Consider the following 20,585-nt stretch of genomic DNA (forward strand, 5'->3'; position numbering starts at 1 on the left):
TCAACCTGTCAGTCTGACATACTCATTTCTAATTTTGTCCCTCCCGATCACGCCAAGGGAAAACCTTAGCATCTTCAACTCCTGCCACCTCCTGTCTTTTGTTAGTGGTACTGTCTCCAAACCATACATCATAGCAGCTCTCATTACCAACTTGTAAACCTTCCCTTTCACTCTTGCTGTTATTCTTCTGTCACACCCACTCCACCCTGCCTGCACTCTCTTCTTCACCTATCTTGTGGATTATCTGTTGCTTTGTGTTGCTTGGTTTTATGTTTAGAAAGATTAATAAAGGTACTGGTTAAACTACATAACATAGGGGGAAATATAGCATAACTTCTCACCCGTGTGAAGGTGAACAAGAACAAATGTGAGTGCAGTTCTTAAATAAGGTGTGAGACATACTGCAATGGGAAGGGAAAGGGGAGGGAGGGAAAGCAAAGAAATGCAGTGTGAGAAAAAAGGAATCTAAAACTACACAAACAGCAATGAAAATTAATACATTTAGTGAGCATAAAAAAAGTAGAACAAATGGGTAAACTGGCTCTGAACCTGTTTAGAAGTATAACCAAAAATATATGTCAGACCAAATTATTAGAAACATCCCACAGCACTGCTTCCAAGCAACAGCCCTCTGCCACTGTACTGAATCATAACTGCAGCCAGGTGTCTCTAATAAACTGGCAACTCTATTTACTGTACGTTCAGTAAACTGCGACTCCCGTCGTTCTTTGCGTCGGTGTGTCAACATGGCGCCTGTCTGCCGGACAAAAGGCGAATCTGTCTGACGGCGGATTGAAGCCCAATTAGAAGCAGAGGAGACATTTTGGGAAAACTGTCAGTGTCTGTGTGTCCCTGCGCCCCGAGGCGATAGATATATGGTAAAACAAACATCCGCGGAGGCTCTTGGACTGGAATAATAAGGTAAGTTAAGTCCTCCAGCTCCAACTACTGCTGTCTTCAAACGGTCCTGCCAGGAGCCCGATGCATTTCCTTTTTTCTGTCTGATAACTGCAAACTCCTTAAAAAATCCCCAGTGCCACCGCAGCGGTGTTTTCCCGCGGCGGTTAAGTTTCACACTATCAAAACTGATATTAGCGGTTTTGTCTGAAAAATAACGACTCGGGCTCTCATTCGGCGGGTGTGTAGTTCTCCAAGAGTCACTTAATAAAAAATAATGTCAACTTTTCCAGTTGCTGTACAATGCTCGCTAATGCGGTGCACTATGTATTCCAGCAGAGCGTCGTAATTACGCTGAATAATGAAAGTCATAATAATTGCCCTATTCTACTGTGTTTACTAGGAGTTAGTTTATAAGATGTATGCCGAATTCATGTATTGTTATCCATTATATGTAAAACGTATTAGGACATTTTCTATCGAGAAGTCAGTGTTTTCCTCGAAGCAGGAGGAAAATAAAATCCAGTTTTCTTTAACGCGATTCGGCGTTGAAGTTGACGATCTAAAGACGGACCTCTGCATCGGATTTACCTTAAGATTGGCTGTTACAGTATAACATCTGGTGACAACAGTCGACTAGTTTGTCTTGCGTTTCAGGTTTAGAGTCCAGTTAAAAAGTTTCCTACTGTAATTTAAGGACTTTGTGCATGTGCACAGCTGGCACATGTCTGCTACCAGTTCATGCCACGTCTGGATAGGACTTTAAGTAGGTCACTGGGTTCAGGAATGGTAATAGCTTTCCTAATGTCTTTGACTTTATTTGCTCTACTTGAAGAAAGAAAAGTCATAACCCACAGTGTGAAGTTTTGTTTTTGGTTTTTTTCAGGGAGACAGCTGGATTTATTTATTTATTTTTGACTGATTATTAGTTAAAAAGATCTGTAGAGTAAAACTTTAATGCCCCAAAGAGACAGGTATCCTACAGTCTCAAGAGGGAAACATTCAAATTTTTTTTTAAGAAATAGCAGATGGAATCAGTAAGAATATGAATTCATTCTCTGAAGCTAAGTTTGGAGAGAGAGAGCAAACCTTCACCTTGGAGGTAGCATTTGCAACTCAAAGGATGCTAAGGGTTCAAAATGGTCCGTAACATTTGTTCCAGATGCTGAAGGTCACTAAGGGTGACACCAGCAATCTTGGAGCACACCTTGACAGATTTGCCACGCTTGCTTCTGTTTTTAACACAAGGAGAGTGGCAAATTATAGATGATGAAAACGAGGAACTTCCTTAAAAAGAGCAACCGTTGATTTCCTTTTTTTTGGTTTTTTTACATACAGCATGAATCAATCATATTAGGCACTGTTCTTGTCTGCACCTCAAAAAGGAAGTGTGTGCATATGTGTGTTTTCATGTACTCCATACAGTGCTTAGCAGGCATGAGCCAGTGCCAAATACTATTCAATTATCGGTAAATCTGTCTGTGCTTGCACACATATCCTGTTATTTATCTGCTGGTTTTGTGACAAAGACTATCAAAGCTACACACATCCATTTAAAAGCTAGACAGAGGGATATTATTTTACTGACATTGTGGCATCTTATGAAGGGCGTTTCTCTGATTTTGTTTAAATGGGGTGGCACAAAAGAAGAACAAGGCAGGAGGGGCCCACAGAAAATCAGAATATTTGATAAAAAGTAAATACAGTGCGGGAACTTGGTGCAGAAAACACTGGGAAAGATTTTTCAGTGTTTCAATGGGCGTTGTTTTGTATTAAACCGACCCTTTATTTAAGTAGGGTATGAGTATTATTTAAGTAACACAAAGGTATTAAAGGTTTACCATCAAAATATACCGGCAGAATCGTAGATGCTATATTATCACATTACAATTATTGTTTCTTTGATGTGTATATAATTTTAATGCTTTAGCTGGAGATGCTTTTAAATACTTTATATGCCAATGAGTAGCTTTATCGATAATAATACAGCATAATATCACGTAATTTATATTTTTAAAAGCTCCAGAATATTAAGTAATGCAGCTTTAAAATAAATTGTATGGAGTACAAAATGTGGCAAAGAGCATCATATTGAGTAGAAGCGCAAAAAATACTTAAAGTACAAGTACATTAAAATCCACTTCAGTAAAGTGCTAGTGTACATTTACTGGATACATCTGCTATTTCCTTATTTTAACAATGATTACAACTGTTGAAGATTACATTTGGACTGCTTTAACAAGGTACCTTGTCTGTCTGTGCTTTATCTGTGTTATCCTTTTACCAAAGTTAGTGTGGTTGCCAGACGGTGTTAACATTTTAATGGCAAACCTCAGCTGGCTGGATGAAAACCTGATATGGAAGCTACAGTTTCAAATACAGCGAATAAATGTTGGTTTCCTGCCTTAATATGGTTTACTGTTAGTGTTCTCTGCTGAAAGGAAAGGTGGATTTTTGGTGGCATTCACTCATGTCTGCTAGGCATTGTTAATTGACCTCTATCTGATTACTTTCTCATTTGCCTCCTCATCACATGTTGTCACATGTTTAAAATTCTGTCTGTCTGTTCCTGACTTTGCAGAGAAGTAATACAACAAGTAGAAAAAAATCTGTGTTAGCTAAAACTTTTTGTGAGGTTTCTTTTTTTTTTTTTTTAAACCTCTTAAAGTCCCGCTGGCAACCAGTGATCAGGTTAGGGTTAGATTCAGAGCTGCTCTTTGCATTTTGTAACTTTAATTAGAAAAGAAAAGCTATAGTCAATGCAAGAGTCTTCTATTCTTCCTGAAATTATGCTTCTTTGTTATGTAACTAAAATGCAATGCCAACCCTGGTGCTGCACCTGAGCAGTTCACTGTTGACCCGCTGGATGTTAAGAGAGGTTCAGTTTGAGACTTTAAAGCCAGACTTTGATGAGTTCTTCTAGTTTGCACTTACAGTACATGAAATCTTTGAAAATGCCTTGACTGGATCTTTCTTTGTTTAAAAGTGGAATAAATATAAAAATCTAAAGTCAGTCCTTGGCTTCATTTTTTTGGTAATCTTCCATTGTTAATGTTAATCTTAAGTTACAAACTGAGGTTGAATCTCCAGAATGTGAAGGTTCAGATGTTTTTAGTTAGAAGCTTCTTCAACCTTTTTCTTTTAAAGCTGTTTTAGTCAGCATGTCTTCCTCGGTTGGACCCCACGTCTCCTCCAGTTTCATGTGGATTAGTGATATTACACCTAAAAATTTTTCACTCTTAAATGCTGGACTTTATCTGTCCTTAATTGTCCTTTCTCACATGGGGCACGTGGCACTATATAGTTGCTCCAGAAGCGTTGTCACTACTGGCAGTCCTGGTTCAGGTGAGGGTGATGCCTGGGTGGAGCGTGTAGGAGGGCGCCCACTCGCTCTCTCCAAATTCTCCAGACAATTACTCTTTTTAATTTCTCATACAGGCGCAATGGGATGTCGCAAGGACTTTGCACTAGGGAGCTGGCAAGTTAAAGAGTTTTTAATGCTCAATTTGATTGAGTCGGACATTTACGTTCTCACTTACAGCTCCGCTGAGTAATGAGGAGAACAAGTGCAGCGCTGCAGTGAATGTGTGAAAGACAGTTCCCCTCAAAATAAACATCTATTTTTAGTATGCACAAAGATCAACTGATTTACCAGTGGTACTTGGTGTTAAGGCATATTGTAAAGAATACAGATGTTTCCTTTTGTGTTGAATTTGTGTTAGAAGTAAAAAAATAAATAAATAAAAAACAGCCAAGTAAAGCAAACAGACTGTGAAACAACTGAAGATATGTTTGATTTTTGAATACGCATAACAAAATGTTGCACAGGTGATCGCGATCAGTGATTATCAAATTAAATGAAGTATATAAATAGTTTAGATAATCATTTTTGTGGTAACGTTTTCTTTATTGATCTTGTGTATCAGTCTAACTTCAGTATGAGTCATCCTCTGCAGCAGGGAGGGAAAGTATGAAGCTTTGCTGCCTGAAATGTAGATTTTTCTTGGCATTCTTCCCAAGATGCAAACACACACTCACCCGCAACCTCCCTCTCTTATATCTGTACGTGTTGATATGCCTGCTGACTTTGATTTTCTGCTGTGGCCTGTTTTTCTTCTCTGCGCCAGAAAGAAAAGCACTGAGACAGATGTTTTATCTCTTATTTCTCTGTTTATCTTCCTCGCTTGCTCTCCCGCTTTCGGTTCAGCCTTGTGACTGTTATGACAGTTTTTTTCAGAAGTGACAAATTCACTGTGCAGTTATAGATAAGAATTAAAATTTAATGCGCCAGGGCTGCATTGAGGGGGGAATGCATTTGATTTAAAAATCATACAATAGCACACAGTGAATTGGGTGAATAACATATTTGTGTAACTTTAAAATGATTAGAGGAACCAAAAGCTCATCAGCTGTAATAAAATGCTTATTAAATGTGTAGGAATGCGCTTCATATCTGGACAGCAGCTGCTGAGTGGTGACGTCTTAGAGTGTGTGTGTGTGTGTGTGTGTGTGTGTGTGTGTGTGTGTGTGTGTGTGTGTGTGTGTTGTAAATCTGCAGGCAGGAAGTTACCAGATGTGACTATACTGGCATTTTTTTTCTGTGATTCTTTCAGATGTGAAGCTCATTGTGCAGAAAAAAGTCTGCAATGAGCTAAAAACTAGTGATTTTCATTTTGTTTCATAAAACTTGCACTATTTATGGAAAGCATTTATTTTTCTGACTAGTCATTTCAAGGTATGCATTTTTTAAACACCTCTAAAGTGTTTAGTTCTGTTGTCAGTACATAGAAGCACTACGCATGCCTGCATTGCAAACACTTCACAGCAGTCATGAGGATAGTGTTACTGTGCAGTGGGCACTGATTACTGTCAGCTAGAGGTGGGCGATATAGCCTCAAAATTATGTCACAATATTTCGTGAAAATGTGCAATAATGGTGTTTTTCATCATGTTAAAAAATACTGAACAGTGTTTTGTTGATGCTTGTAGCTTGCTGGCAACAGCATATAGAAGTGTACCCAAATAAAGGGCGTTTTCAATCTCTCTTATCCAGTGAGCTGCTATCACTGATGACACACTACCTAATCCAAAGTGTGAATCTATTGAAGCAAGCTACCAGCAGCAGCAGGGCATTATAGTGCAATAGTGATGACACAGCATTATATGCAGTGACATGGCATAAGTCAAATGTAAGCCAGTGTTTTTTCTTTTCTTTTTTAGTGTTTTCTCTGGAGATTTTAAATATAAACTAAATGCTTAACACTTTAGTTTAACCAGAACTGCATCAGTTATTTCCATCTGCCATTTGCTCTTCCCGTCATATGGAGTTCAACTGGCAATGCTTGGTTAATTCATTTGTTTACATTTGGATTGCACATCACGGACTACCAGCATCTCTCCTTCCTAGACTGGTTGTTTGTTTGTTGTTTTCACCTTCAGCTGAAACAGTTTTCTTGCTTTTGTTGGAGGTTGTTGAAATAAGGGACTGTAAATGCATGGCGTTGCTATAGCAAAGGTATTGCAATATGACACTTTTATATTATGTTAAAATTTATACCAGTGTTAGCTCAGACAACTCTACTAAACAGTTTTAAAATAATCTCGTACAGGATGTTCCAGCAGTGTGAGGAGCCTCGCTTCACCATCGAGCAAATTGACCTCCTCCAGAGGCTACGGAGGACGGGCATCACCCAGGCAGAGGTTCTCCATGCTCTGGACACCCTGGATCACCTGGATCGGCAGCATGGGCACAAGTTGACCCATAAACCTTCCTATATGCCACCTTCGTCTTCCAGCACTGTCGCCGCCTCTTCTTCCATGACTTCTACCGCCACTCAGACAAGTTTTCCCAACAACCGCCTCTCATTGTCCCCTAATAACAACTTTGACACCACCTCCCCACCTCTGCCTGTTCCGGTAGCCTCACCTAATACCATAACAGCAGTAGTGCCAAACGGTTTGGTTGCCGTTACCAATGGGAAGCTTTCACCACCCCGGTTTCCTCTTGGGGTGGTTAGCGCTACTGTAACCACACCAGGGTATGCGTTTGAAGCTAGTGAAGAGGACATAGACGTTGATGAAAAGGTGGAGGACTTGATGAGGTAAGAACAGCCCTTTAAATGGCAGGTAAAACGAGGGCACACCAGCTAAGAGCAGATTAGATGTTCTAGAAAGTTATTTTGGAGGTTGTTTTTCAGGGTGTGCATTCAGACAACAAGATTAGGAAACAGCTTTTTTTTATTGTTTTAATTTGTATTAAATGTTGACTACAAGAGACAGCAATGATTTTATTTCCCTTTACAGGACTCACAAAGGTGATATTTCTGGTTTATTGGAAGGGTTAGTTTGAATGAAAGACTTCAAGGCTGAGGAGAAACTGGCTAGTTTGCCAGATCTACATCTAGCAATCATAAAGCACAGCAGACAAGTGCTTTGTCAAGTGTTTTAGTCTGGTACTCCATGCCGTAAATGCCAGTAGACCAGCCTTCCCTTGATTCAATAATATAACACCTAGAAATTTTTTTTTTTTTATTTATAAAATAGTTTTACCGGTATTTTTGAAATACATACATGTAATACTTGCATGTACACTCAATTGGAAAAGTCAGCATAGGAGGAACCTGCATGTATGATATTTTGATAGTCAGCCCTGGTAATGAGTGACGGAAAAGGGACTCTTGCCAACCAACTGCATTTAGTGCTACAAAGATTATAACACTATTTTCTTTAGTTTACTGCAAAAACAATAATAATTTGGAATTCAGATAGGTGCATGTTGCTTTTAAAGACACATGTACAGTAATTTGCAGCAGCAGAGGGTATGTGTTAATACAGAGGGTCCTGATTCCTGACAAGGCTGCTTGTAGCTCACTCTGAATATGAATATGATGCGATGATTGCTGCCAAACAAATACTCACACATACAAAATGAACACAAGTACACACATCCAGTCTAGTGCCTCTCATCTGTAGTCTGCAGCCAGACGGCAGCAATCAGCAGTATTGATTTGAAGATGTGTGAAAATGAAATCAAAGGAGAAGGAGAGCAAGGAATATTACAGCAGCACACATTCAGGTACAACAGCCTGTAATGTATATTTGAACTGCAGACAGTTATATCTGGTATAAGAATAGTGATTGTTGTGTTGCCGTGTGTTAATTAATATCAGGCTTGTAATGTTGAAAATTTAAATGTGTTGTACCTTTTTCTTCTCCCTTCTTGTAGGAGGGACAGTGCTGTGATCAAGGAAGAGATTAAATCCTTCCTGGCGAACCGACGTATATCCCAGGCTGTGGTTGCTCAGGTAACAGGTGAGTATAAATTGAATCTGTTTGGTAAAACACAAGCAGAAATGTTGGTGTGTGAACAAGCACCAGACCCCCACAAGTGTGACTCTGGTCCCGCTCCTCCAGGGATCAGTCAGAGCCGGATCTCCCACTGGCTCCTACAGCAGGGATCGGACCTCAGCGAGCAGAAGAAGCGAGCGTTCTTCCGCTGGTACCAGCTGGAGAAGACCAATCCTGGTAACAACTAATTTCTCCAACAGCTCCACATTTCTCATAAAACTTTTCTGTAACTTTTCCACCTGTGGAAAAAATACTGTAAAATAAAACAGTAGGAGGGAGTTTTTTAATAACTAGTGTGCTGCTTTGAGTGTGTGACTCACTGTGTTGTCTTTTTTTTTTTTTTTTTTTTATAGCAAGAGCGAAAGATTTTTTTTTTTTTTTTAGGCTTAATCAGAATCAGAGATGTTTAGACACGAGTCAACAACTAATATTGAATATTTAAAATTACAAAAGAAGCTTACAGCCAGTAATAGATCAATAATAAATAATAAGACTTTGGATTAAAAGGTTCACAGCAAAAACAAAAAAATTGACAAATACAATTAATTGAGAGACAAAACTGGTAAAGACAGAAGACGACAAATTTAAATTGAACAATTACTAAAGCATTCACTCTAAAGGGAGCATTGTAATGAATTCCAGGTGGTCTAAGCATAGAAGAGTTCTGCCAAGCTCAGACAGCTTGTGGGACTTGCATTGATAGATAGTATCCGTGTAAATTCTTTTGTAAGAAAAGAAAACTTGTTTTTTTTTTTGTTGTTTTTTTACATTTTAGGAATCTTGAGAAGGCTACAGTTATGGAAACAAAGTGTGGAATAAACAATGGCTACATTGTGTTAAACATGGGATCAGCATATTGGAATGTACAGAATGGAAAAACAGTGGAGTCTACTTCTAGTTAGCACGTGACCTCCCTATAGGGAAAACAAACTGTCGTGGTGCTTCTTCCAGATATTATGACTCTTATCTGCCTTATTAGCTTGTTACTCTATAAAGTACTGATTCCCAGTCGGTCTGAAAAAAAAATACAACTTAAGAATTAAGAATGTAGTTGACCTGTCCCTGAAAGCAGGTTCAACAAACTCTGTCATCAACTCAGTTTCCCATTCCAGAAAGGCTGATCACAGTAAGTTCAAACAACTCTGAGCATGTCCACCGTCAGTTAAGCGTGTGCGTGAGTAGAGACAGTAAGCCATCATCAATATGCCAATACCAGGATTCACCATGGCAACGGGTAAATACAGAGCGGAGCTTTCATTTTAATCCGGTGGAGGAATATGATTATGTTTCAGTGTGGGCCATGATGTTTATCTTTATAAATACAAGACAGGAGAAAGGAAACATTTTAATTAGTTTGGCCCACAATATACATTTTGTTTAAACGGTTTCTGGTCATCATCACCCAACTTGAATTTTCATTGGATGAAACTGGAATTTTACATTTGACTTTTATATCAAGTTTTTCTTACCTAATCTAATCAGGTGCAACCTGACAGGGATAAAATGTCTGTGACAGAAACTGGAGATAAAATTCTGGGAAAATGGACACAGGTTACTTATTTGCCTGTGCTATTAGTTACACAGTAAAACAACAGACTCTGGCACATTTCCGCTGTCAAAAGGAAGTTTTTATTGAATGAAAAAATGTTTTTTGAATAGTTTCTGACCAGCAGTGGGCTGAAACAAAGTTATGTTTTATGGTGGAGTTCATTATTTCTGCCATTACTGGGTAAGAAATGCCTAATAAGATTTACAAAAAGTCTTCTTTAATGTTTTTCAGTATAAGCATTTATAATTTGGGCACTCTTACAACCATAGCAGAGATCTTTGTAAGGAGTTACAATTACTAAGTGTTAAGCGATAGTAGCTGTTTCAAGTTATAACATATGTTAACATTAATGTAAACATATTAAAAGAAATGTGTAAGTTTTATAGAGCTATCTACATGCTAATCAGCTAGATTTGAGATATTTCAAACAGATCAGATGACTGGATCTAAATTGGATACAGATCCTGGAGCGGCTTGAATCCATGTTCCTCTCTGCAGCTGCATATTGAAAAATAAATGCTTTAAAATATATTTAGTTCAGAATGTTAAAGTCCTTTCAGCCTCGTCTAAGTTAGAAATTAGTTATTCACATCATCACCACCTCTGACTGACATTTTTCTATCAATGTGACCAACTATGACATATAAGTTAGTGATCATTAATCAGTGTATTATGTGTCTAAAGATTTATACAGAGACAAAAGTTTGATTTAGACAAGGATTGCTGTGGTAATGTACAGTAAATGCTTCCAATGGCACGAAACTGACTTCCAGAACCTACTAATTTACAGAACCTAGTAAATCTCATTGATCTTTTGTCATGTTTGATGCTCCAGGTGCTACTCTGGCAATGCGAGCCACCCCCATACCACTGGAGGAGGTGATGGACTGGAATCAAGCTCCTCCTACATTTGGTTCGGCCCCCGGGGGCTTCCGTCTGCGACGAGGGAGCAGATTTACCTGGAGGAAGGAGTGTCTGGCTGTCATGGAGGGGTAAGGATGAGGAGGGGTACTGATGTAGAATTGTAGAACTGATGTAAGAAGAATTGAAAGTAACAAAGTGCAATGTGTATCTGCAGCTATTTCAATGATAACCAGTATCCCGATGAAGCCAAGAGAGAGGAGATTGCCACTGCCTGCAATGCTGTCATACAGAAACCAGGTACAGTCTTACTGGCGAAAGGTTGTGAATTGCATCCCAAATTAAGTATTAGTGATTGGGGAAACAAATTATTAGATTTGCTATTTAGTATAAATATGTTAACTACTTCTTTGGCTTAATATGTATTTATTAATTAGAAGAACTGCAGGATCCCAAACTTAATTTTTCTAACTGCATTGTAAAGCTAGTTATGTCCTAGACTGTGTGTGTGTGTGTGTTTTACAGGAAAGAAGCTGTCTGATTTGGAGAGGGTAACATCCCTGAAGGTCTACAACTGGTTTGCGAACCGCCGCAAAGATATCAAGAGGCGTGCTAATATTGGTAATGTCTACGTCTGTATTTGTGTGTGTGTGTGTGTGTGTGTGTGTGTGTGTGTGTGTGTGTGTGTGTGTGTGTGTGTGTGTGTGGGAGTGAAAGAGAGATACACGTTAGATGTTGTATACTACACTATGGTTTGGTGTAAATAAATAAAGAACCCACAGGAAATCACTTGTGCTGTATCTATGCTTAAGAGCATTATGTGCAAGTAGCACGCACAAGAGCTTGTGTTTCACTTTAACAGAAATCCTAATTGTGTGAGGTTCTTTTTCTGTGTCACCCAGTTCACACTAGTATTGCTGGTCATCACAATAGACAGTGTTAAATTTCTCGCACACCTGAAGAGGAAACAGGATGTTGTTTTCTTTCCGAGAAGAGCAGCTTCTGAATAGTTGAATCACTGTTGTCCTTATTTTGAGTGTGTTGCTGTTTTGTAGCTGAGTCGATATGCTATGATGACGTTTGTGTTTTTGAAGAAGCAGCCATCTTGGAGAGTCATGGCATCGAGGTTCAGAGTCCAGGAGGTCAGTCCAACAGCGACGACGTGGATGGCAACGACTTCCCTGACCAGGTAAACTATATACGTGAATTCCTACATCTTAATGTCTGAACATAGAAACACAAACCCCCTAAAAAGAACAAAGCAGGAACTCTGTATTTTTAAAGTTAATTGCCTCTCTGATTTTCCCCATGAGAACTGTCCTGGTCTCCATAATTGTTTTTCAAGGGGCTCGGCATAACCTCAATAAGCCATTGTTATTAATGACACCCACAGCTGTTGCTGTTGTGATTATGTTGCTCACTTGTGCACAGCTTGTGTTTGTGCTAGATTTTTGCTTCTCAACACTTGTGTTGGACTGTTGTATGTACCATATATCTTGTGCCTTCAACAACTCTGTATCACTACAATGACAACTGTCACAATGTTGACTATTTATGTAGAAAGCATGTAGCAGTTCTGCGTCTTTGCTCTGTAAATCTGTGGATGATTAGTTTGTAATGTTAGCAAATTACTTGATCAGCCCAAAGCCTTTGGATCAAATGGTCTACCTGATCCTTTCAAGGCAGTGTTCTCCCACATGAAACCAATTGCATGTAATCAGTGCTACAGGGACACTACATTTAGCAAGTATTTGCAGAAGAAAGAAAGTTCAGGGTCGGATTTGGTCTTGAAAACTGAAATGTTTGTCACAGTCCTTCGAACAGAAATCACTCCACAGATTGTTAGAGACAACAGAGTGTTGACGATCTTCTTTATTTACAGTCGGTCAATACTTAGGGAATAAAAAGTGTTTGACACATGAAAAAATAGCAAAACACAAATGTAACTCGCTCGTATTGCTCCAATATGAGGAGAAATCTCTCCGATAAGTCGACTTAGCGTGGGAATTTGTTCATAGTGCTTGTATGTTTAATAAAAATTAATGTTTGGCCCCAGTGTGTGAATGATCAAAATCACAGAAATATATGGTGACACCGATAACTTGCCTCTGCCTTGTATAACTTGTTTGCTGGTTTTTCACAGGGCTGTGAGGTGTCCTTATTTGATAAGAGACCTTCAGCAAGGCAGTTCAGTTTCAGTCGAGCTGACCTGTCCTCTCCAACCCAGGTACAGCTGGAGCACATCTACACCCGCCTTACATTTATCAGCGATTCCACACGGAGCTACAGATCCACTCAACCTTCTTTTTTCTTATCCCCTCACTCAGGTTCCCACACTGCTTCCGAACTGGTTTTCTGCCCTGGGTAGAGGGGGCGTGTCTGGACAGAGGGCCGCATCTCTTATTGGTCGCTCCCTAATATCAGGCGCGGTTCCTCAGATGGAAGGTTCCAGACTAACAGGTGTTTCCTGGTCCCCTCCTTCCCCCTCTCTCCAGGACGAGCCCACAGTTCACAGTGCCCTGTCCGAGGCCCAGGATCCAGTCAGTTTGGAGAAGGCGGCGGCAGTGAGTGACAGCAGCCCGGTGGTAACCAATCAGGGGGATGGCGCAGGGTGCAGCGTGGGGAATGACATCAAGACGGAGACTCTGGAGGACGACTGAAAGGAGGGGCAGATATCACAGCTGTCAGAGCGATAAACAGGTGTCATTATATGCAAGCAGATTTTATAGGAATGTAATAATAAGTGGAAAAAAAATGACCAAAAGTCGTGTAAAGTCCAACCCTGAGATACCTCCCAACCCTACCTCCAACCACCAACCTGCTCTGCTACGCTCGTATAGGCATTATTATTGTATTATAATTATAATATTAACAATAAGCTTTTATTTGTTAGTGTTCCCCAGCAACCTGTGGAAAATTTAAAATGTACCTAAAAACAAATCCAGCAAAGAAAGTGAAATAGGACGCACCTATAAGGGAACACATGCTGTAGCTGTCCGTTTTCTTTGTTGATTGTTTATGTTGAGGCATTTTAAATCTTCCATAGAAGGCTGATAAACAGGACTTTCATGCATTGTGCAGATTTTCTTGGAAAACTGCTTTTTTTTCACAGCAGGACAACACTGTATTTGACATGGAATTCCAAACATTTCAGGGTCTTGCACTGTGATCACAACACAACTTAACAGCCTCAAAAGATAAATGCGTTCATTTTAGTTTATATTAACTGATAGTTATAAAGTGTTGCAGCACATTTCATCACAGTTCTTTATATTTAAAATTTTATATTTAATCTTAGGGTAACAGCATATAAGTAATCTGTCTCTGGGCCCAAAATGTCTGAAAAATGTTTAAGAAAAAAAAAGAGAGAAAAACAGTATGAGCCTCCCCTGCCTGATAAGATAAACTCAATGTGTAGAAGCAGCAAAGGCCATAATGATTGAAACACCGATAATGCAATTTTATCATTACTAAATCTTTCAGAATTTATTGTTTTTACTTGTATTCAGATTTTACTTGTATTCGTGTGGTTACTTATATGCTGCAAGTTTATATTGAAAATTCAGCCGCCTAAGGTTTTCAGGCACTAATTTGGACTTAAATGTGATTTATTTCTATTTACAATAGTGAAATTACCCTTTATAAATATTTAAATACTGTGAATTTAGTAGCGTTTAAACTAATTAGGGCCTCAGTTTCCAGTGAGAATTTAAATCCTGTATGGCTTTACTTTGCTTCCAAATCAATAACAAGTTTTTTTTTTTTTTTAATTTCATTTTTTTGTTTTGTTTTGTTTTGAGAGAGTTGTATGAAAACTAGAAACCTGGGCGTCCTTGTGACCGGGTGACGTTTATTCATTCGTACCCAGTTACCTGCTGGATTATATAATTAATAATCAACACATATCATTCAGCTGAGAGGAAGTCAGTAGTGTCAAAAAGCTGTTTAAATACTAAAGATTAAAATGTAAAGTGAATAAATACAGATGGGTGATAAATTAAAGGAAACTGAACCACTTAACTGAAACTGAACCTACAGTGTTAGGATCCAGTTTGGGCCTGTTTGTCCCTGTAGAGGGAAAGGTCACAATAACTCTACTTCCCTAATAAGGGCGTTCTCTTCCAGGCTGGCAGTGCATTGTATCTTTAGGCATGCAGTCTGCATATAGCTTTCAGACGTGCTTTAAGTTTTTCTAAACATGGTCTATCTTTTGATTTTCATTTTTTTTTTTAAATGGTTATCTTTTGAGGTGAAAAAGCAAGTATGTTTGGTGTTAATGTCACTGGCTGGAGGCCATTGATTGGTAAACATTTGGTGCTTGGAAAGCAGCTGTGGCTGAGAGAGCCATTCATAAACTGATTGGAAGATTAGTGGTTCAGTTTGCACGTTGAATTGTCCTTGGGCAAGATGCTGAACCCCATATTAACACATTTGAGATGTTCAATACGGGTGCTGATATGATAGTTAGTAATGTAAAAAACCTGATATTCCGACTATATTGGCCCATATGTTTTTTCTTTCTCTAACATTTGTTGTGTAGCTATTTATTTACTTGTTTACACTCTGGTTTTTGTGTTTGCATTGTACCAAACATAGACATTTGAAACGTGTTTGCTGTTGTAAGTGCTGATGCAATAGATCGGTAAGTGGCTAATATCATTGCCCCCGATGTATCTATCAGAGCGCGAGTGTTTGCACCATATTCTTAAAGGCCCATAGTATGCAAGCACTATATGAATACAGGTCTATTTAACGTTCACCAGTTTGGCAGTGTTGGGTTGTGCTTATTTTGTGTGAGCCGATGAACAGAAAAAAATGAGCCAAGAAAACAACTTTTGAAAACAGAAAGCAGACTCTTGTAAGCTGTGAAGTCACCAGACTGTCACCAGAATTACACTCACTTGGGCACCTATGGGAGAATGTGGGCTAGTTAGAGAGGACTGAAAACACCAAATGAGGGAATATGTTCTGGAGGAATGCTGTTCATCCCTGTAGTAGAGTTTTAGAAATTTGGAGAATCACTGAATTTCCAGTGCATGAAGGGCCAACACCTTGACACGACATTGGGTTTTTCCTTTAATTTGTTACCCATCTTTCTAATATGTGTGTGTGTGCGTAGACACACAGACTATACTTAAATACAGTATATCTATCCAAATCCATTTCTTTGTACACTATATAGACATATTAGCTTCAAATGAGAGAAACTATCAGTATGAGTCTTATCATGTTGGTGAAAGACGAGTGAAACATTAGCCAAAGTATTAAGTTTTAAAATTTTGTGTATTTTCTGAGTGTATGATAATCATGGATGAAACTGTGTGTTTGAGATATGCTAATCAAAGACGCATCAGATGTGTTAAAAACTATTTCAAGCAAATGCATCATTTTTATATTCTTTTTCAGGTATATCTGTGTTTGTGCTCGATATGCCATGTGTTCAAAACACACACTGTCACTTTTAAGCTGTATTTTCATTTTGAATGACACTTAATTTGTTTATGGTGCTTTGAGTCCTTGTTGATATATTTCACTAGTCACTAAGACTGACTGACAGGCCAGAGGAGGTTATTTCTTTTGAAATCACCATAAGAAGAAATCTCCTTTAATAATTAAAAAACCAAGTAAATATTTGAGGTAAAATTGAGGATATTTAAGGTTAGTACAGCCATTGTAGAAGTATTTTTAAAAGCTGAAGGCATGGAAGCGTCTAATAAGCCATAATTTAACTGTCTAAGTCAGATACACTCCTTGGTCTTCACATGTGGGTTCAAAACACCCAAGACAATAATGGCGAAGAAGTCCAGATGTGGGTGACGTCACAGCGATGCCGTCTTTACTAAACTGCTCGTGGTTCATATTGTTAAAGCTCCAGAACCCTAAAATAATTTCCAGATCAGTTTTGTAGTGAATACAAAATCATCCACCGGTCAAAAGTGAGTAAGGGCTCTGGGGCTTTTGGTTTAAACGCCGTCCTAGTCATGCACTCCCAAAATGTTCTGCACACTAAGCACCGTGCTCGGAGCGTTTCAACTACACTAACAGAAATGTCATAGTGATCCAAGCTTTGTACGTACGTCCTGTTCCACCAGAGTCAAGGAGGAGACATGGCTCCTCAGCTGCTTAATGTTCCGCTGATGAACATTAAGATAATTGAAAGATATACGGTCACAAGTATGTCTGAAGGATCCAGGATTTTAACTGAAGATTTTGACAAAATTTTGACTCTGGCTTTGGCTGAAAATGAGCTCAAGTTTGTAGGCGAGAAAAGCAAAACAATGGGTTAAAACACGCTAAAAAAAAGTAAGGATGACTGCAGTCTCCAGTATGAGCAACACGCACACAGACAGACACTTACTAACCTTTAAAACAAAATAAAAAAAAGTGAGTGCAGCTCAGTGGGGGATCACTGCTGACACTATCATTCAACACTATCAGTCCAGCTCTTACATTTGCTTACCTTTTACAGCTGACACTAAAACCTTCTCAAAGGCTAAAACATTAATAATACTACAGTGCAGTGTAACACTTGATAGAAACCTAAATGCTTATGAAGGTGCAGCACACCTCAGCTTCATGCTTAAGTGCCTCATTTTTCTCAGCGCACTAACAGAGGATCAGTGCATGAAGAAGACTTCTACAATGGCTGTACATTTTTAACCGTACTAATGCAGGCGAGTTAATAACATGATGTTCTGTTACACTAAAGCGGCTTCATTCAAACCGGTTCATCGTCACCAGGTGCTTTACAGGCTAAGCTACTAGTTCAGAGTTTAAAAACTCAACATATATACCTCGCTCCCTCCCATTCAGCTATAAGCTACTCCCCGCAGGTTTGTTCACAGCTGCTTCAATGTGAATCAAAGCTTCAAACTAACTGTCGAGCTGATTTGTGTCAGTCCCGTCTGGATCAAACTGTGACAAGGCCGTAAAGATGATTCACGCTGGCTGACAACAGAAGCGTCAGCGGCTTTTCAAAAGGGAAATTTCTCCTCAAACTAGAGCCAGTAAATATCACGTTTAAAGGGAATTTACTCATTTATGAGCTCCAACGTCCACCAGGGTCCATAAAATACGAAATAGTCTCTCTGTCATTCTGGTGGATTTCAGTGTTTCGGGCTAAATGTCTGAGAAACTTTGTTGCATGGTGGAGGATTTCTTTAATTGTGCGGCAGCAGAGCTGTCCTGGGTGTCTTTGCTTTAAGCATTTGAGACATTATTAGTCAGTTATGTAGCTTTCTGTCATTTAATGATTTACACCAAAATTTACAAACCCATCAAAGGGTTACAGATCGTTTTTTATTTAGTTTTTTTCTTTTTAATCTGCTAAGCAGAAGCCTTTCTGAAATGAATCTATGGATTCATTTAGGCCATTGTGCTATTTTGAGATTATTCTTTTTTGCCTTCATGGTCTTCTCATGACATTGCATTTTGGAGGTCTGAAGCAGCCAGTTAGTGTGAGTTTGTGTCATTTTAGCTATTTTGTACATAAGAAAAAGGGAAAGAAAACTGCAAATGAAAAATAAAGGCAAGGTCACAGTCTTAGTTTGATTACCCATCGCGGTCTATTAAAACGATTGGATAGATAAATCTGAGGTGGATCTGTGTCAATAATTTGTTAAGCACCACCAGGAGACCTTACAAAAGTGAGAGTAAACACTGATTTAAACGTTAAGAAATAAGCTAAACCTTCTCACATAAAGAACCCATATTTGCTTCTAATAACAGAAACCTCAGTCTTTTCTGGTGTTTACTGTGCTTTTGTTTGTCTGTTTTGATCTAAATGGACTCTTTTTGTGCCAGAAACTGCCTAATACAGTTAAAGTTCTCATAAAATAAAAAGCAGTAGGACAGAAACAGAAAAGCCTTTGCTCGTGCTGCGTGTTTCCATCTGCCTTCAGCCCTCTGTTGCCTTGTTGAACTGTTTTTCTTTGTTTGTTTGTTTTTTGGAACATCTACCTGTGCATATGTTTGGCACTGACTACACCTTGACTCGTCTTTACCTGTGCCATATCCCGCCGTCACTTTGGCCGGTGGTCCACATAGTACAGCAAATACTTTATTCAACAGGAAAGTTTGGATGTGCGATGCTTCCTTTAACAAAATCAGGGTGCATGTTAAGGTTGAGACTGATGCCTCTCATGTGAGGTGCTTTCATTCCTCCTTCATTGCTCAGTGTTGTGATATGCAGTTTCACGTTTAAAGAGTTGAAAAAAAAAAAAATCTGTTTTTTGGGTTGTTTTTTTAAAAAAAAATTAAGGTGAAAAACACATCTATCATCCATGTGGTCAACGTGAAATGGAGACGCTCCGGTGTTGATGTTCTCATGTAATCAGCCAGGAGGAAAACAAGCAGTGGTTGCCATTTCACTGTGGCAATAAGCTCTTCAATAAATCTCTGTAAAATGAAAAATATCAAACCTCAGCAGGATCTTTGTTGTATCAGTTTAAATTGATTTTTCTTTGTTTATTTGCTTCTTTTCTATTTCAGGATTTAGTGCCTTTTTTGGACAGTAGACTGTTCTGTAATCGCTATGTAGAAACTCTACATAGGCCTTTTGTTACTTTTTCATCTGTTGGATAAACCTTATGTTATATTTAAGGTGTGTTTTTATTGATATTCTATTTACAAGGGAATAAAAACTGATCAGACTCCATCAGTGTGCTGCTGTGCTTTCTTTACCTGCACATCTCACTACAGAATATTTAAGGCATTTGAGACTTTGGATGAAATCTCCGGTAACTAGTGAGCAAACTAAGATATAAATGCGTTCAAGTCATCAGGTTTGACCTGAGTGCCTGCTCTTGTCACTATACAGTCTGAAAATAAAACCAGCACAAGTAAAAGAATTTGACATCCAAATAAGGTCATCTGCTTCCTGAGGGCCAAGAGGTTGTGATTAGATTTCTGCCTAATTTCCAAAGTAGTCATTTGTGGTACTGGAACTGGGGAAAAAGAAATAACCCCACCGATATAAAAGATCTGTAAAACAGCTTTGCGCAATTGCATTATGCGTACAGTGTGATCTGTGCCTGGAACCATGGGAGAAAACTAATGAGTATGTGCAGTGGGCTGGACAACAAGAAAAGAAACCAGAAAATAGGAAAACTTGTTTGTCCATAAGCTTTTTCCCTTTTCCCAGTTCAATGAAACTAGCGTGAAACACTCATACCATTATGATTTAAGCATTTTACTCTTGAAGTATGTGTTTTCCCACTTGAGCCCTGCCCAGTGACACGAAATATGCAAACTGCTCAGTTCTGTAGTCTTACTGCTTTAATAATAAATAAATAATTCGGAGTTCAGTTGAATTTCTTTATAGCTCCAAATCACAACAGCAATGGTCTCAAAGCATGTTGTACTTTAACCTCCTAAGACCCAAACTCTTCCACGGCATGCATTTTTAATTTCTTTGATATTTGGGCTGATTGGGGCCCGATGAATGTAAAAACAAAGAATTACCAGATTTTTTTTTTTACCTTATTTTTGTTTTTATGAAAAATCAGGGCCACATATGAGGATATTAGTTTAAAATTTTGGTAGAACAGTAGCAGTATAATGTCCTCGTAAGTGGATATCAGGCCCTTGTAGAGCAAACTTGAGTAAATAACCCAAAATGTGATGTCCACATATGTGGACACCAGGTCCTAGGAGGTTAAGGTAAAACCCTAAAATACTGAGAAACCCTAACAATCACACCCCATATGAGCAAGAGATTTGGTGACAGTGGGAAAGACAAACACTCTTTTAACAGGAAGAAACCTCTAGGCTCAGGATGGAGCAGCCATCTGCAGCTACTGGTTGGATTGATGAAGGAGACGAGACAAAAGCCATGAAGAGGAAGAAAGCCAGATATTAAATGCAGAGACGTGTATTGGGTTAAAGGAATATATGTTCCACAGTATTAACAAAATAATTCCAGTTTAAGCTT

General features: G+C 38.8%; 1 protein-coding gene across 4 annotated transcripts; it reads left to right on the forward strand.

Moving 5' to 3' along the window:
- The first annotated feature begins 607 nt into the window (after positions 1–607).
- On the forward strand, positions 608–18,858 carry LOC146718248 (homeobox-containing protein 1-like). Of its 4 annotated transcripts, none has more exons than XM_085440042.1 (10): positions 608–921; positions 6,507–6,998; positions 8,123–8,208; positions 8,311–8,421; positions 10,629–10,785; positions 10,872–10,954; positions 11,180–11,275; positions 11,749–11,843; positions 12,798–12,881; positions 12,982–18,858. In XM_085440042.1, exons 2-10 carry the CDS (start codon positions 6,508–6,510, stop codon positions 13,312–13,314), a joined length of 1,536 nt encoding a protein of 511 aa, XP_085296168.1. In that variant the 5' UTR covers positions 608–921; position 6,507; the 3' UTR covers positions 13,315–18,858. The 4 variants fall into 4 exon arrangements, with proteins under 4 accessions (XP_085296168.1, XP_085296324.1, XP_085296408.1 ...); XM_085440198.1 differs by having other exon boundaries at positions 11,752–11,843; XM_085440282.1 differs by having other exon boundaries at positions 11,755–11,843.
- Positions 18,859–20,585: the final 1,727 nt, after the last annotated feature.

Source organism: Copadichromis virginalis, linkage group LG1 (genome assembly GCF_057382275.1).
Source record: "Copadichromis virginalis isolate Kocher_CV1m ecotype Utaka linkage group LG1, C_Virginalis_male_GT1.1, whole genome shotgun sequence".
NCBI classification, from domain to species: domain Eukaryota; kingdom Metazoa; phylum Chordata; class Actinopteri; order Cichliformes; family Cichlidae; genus Copadichromis; species Copadichromis virginalis.

Coding starts and splice junctions, on each gene's coding strand:
- LOC146718248 (XM_085440042.1), top strand. CDS start 6,508: ATGTTCCAGCAGTGTGAGGAGCCTCGCTTCACCATCGAGCAAATTGAC. Junction 11,276..11,748: donor CAAGAGGCGTGCTAATATTG/GTAATGTCTACG, acceptor GTGTTTTTGAAG/AAGCAGCCATCTTGGAGAGT. Junction 12,882..12,981: donor ACCTGTCCTCTCCAACCCAG/GTACAGCTGGAG, acceptor CCCCTCACTCAG/GTTCCCACACTGCTTCCGAA.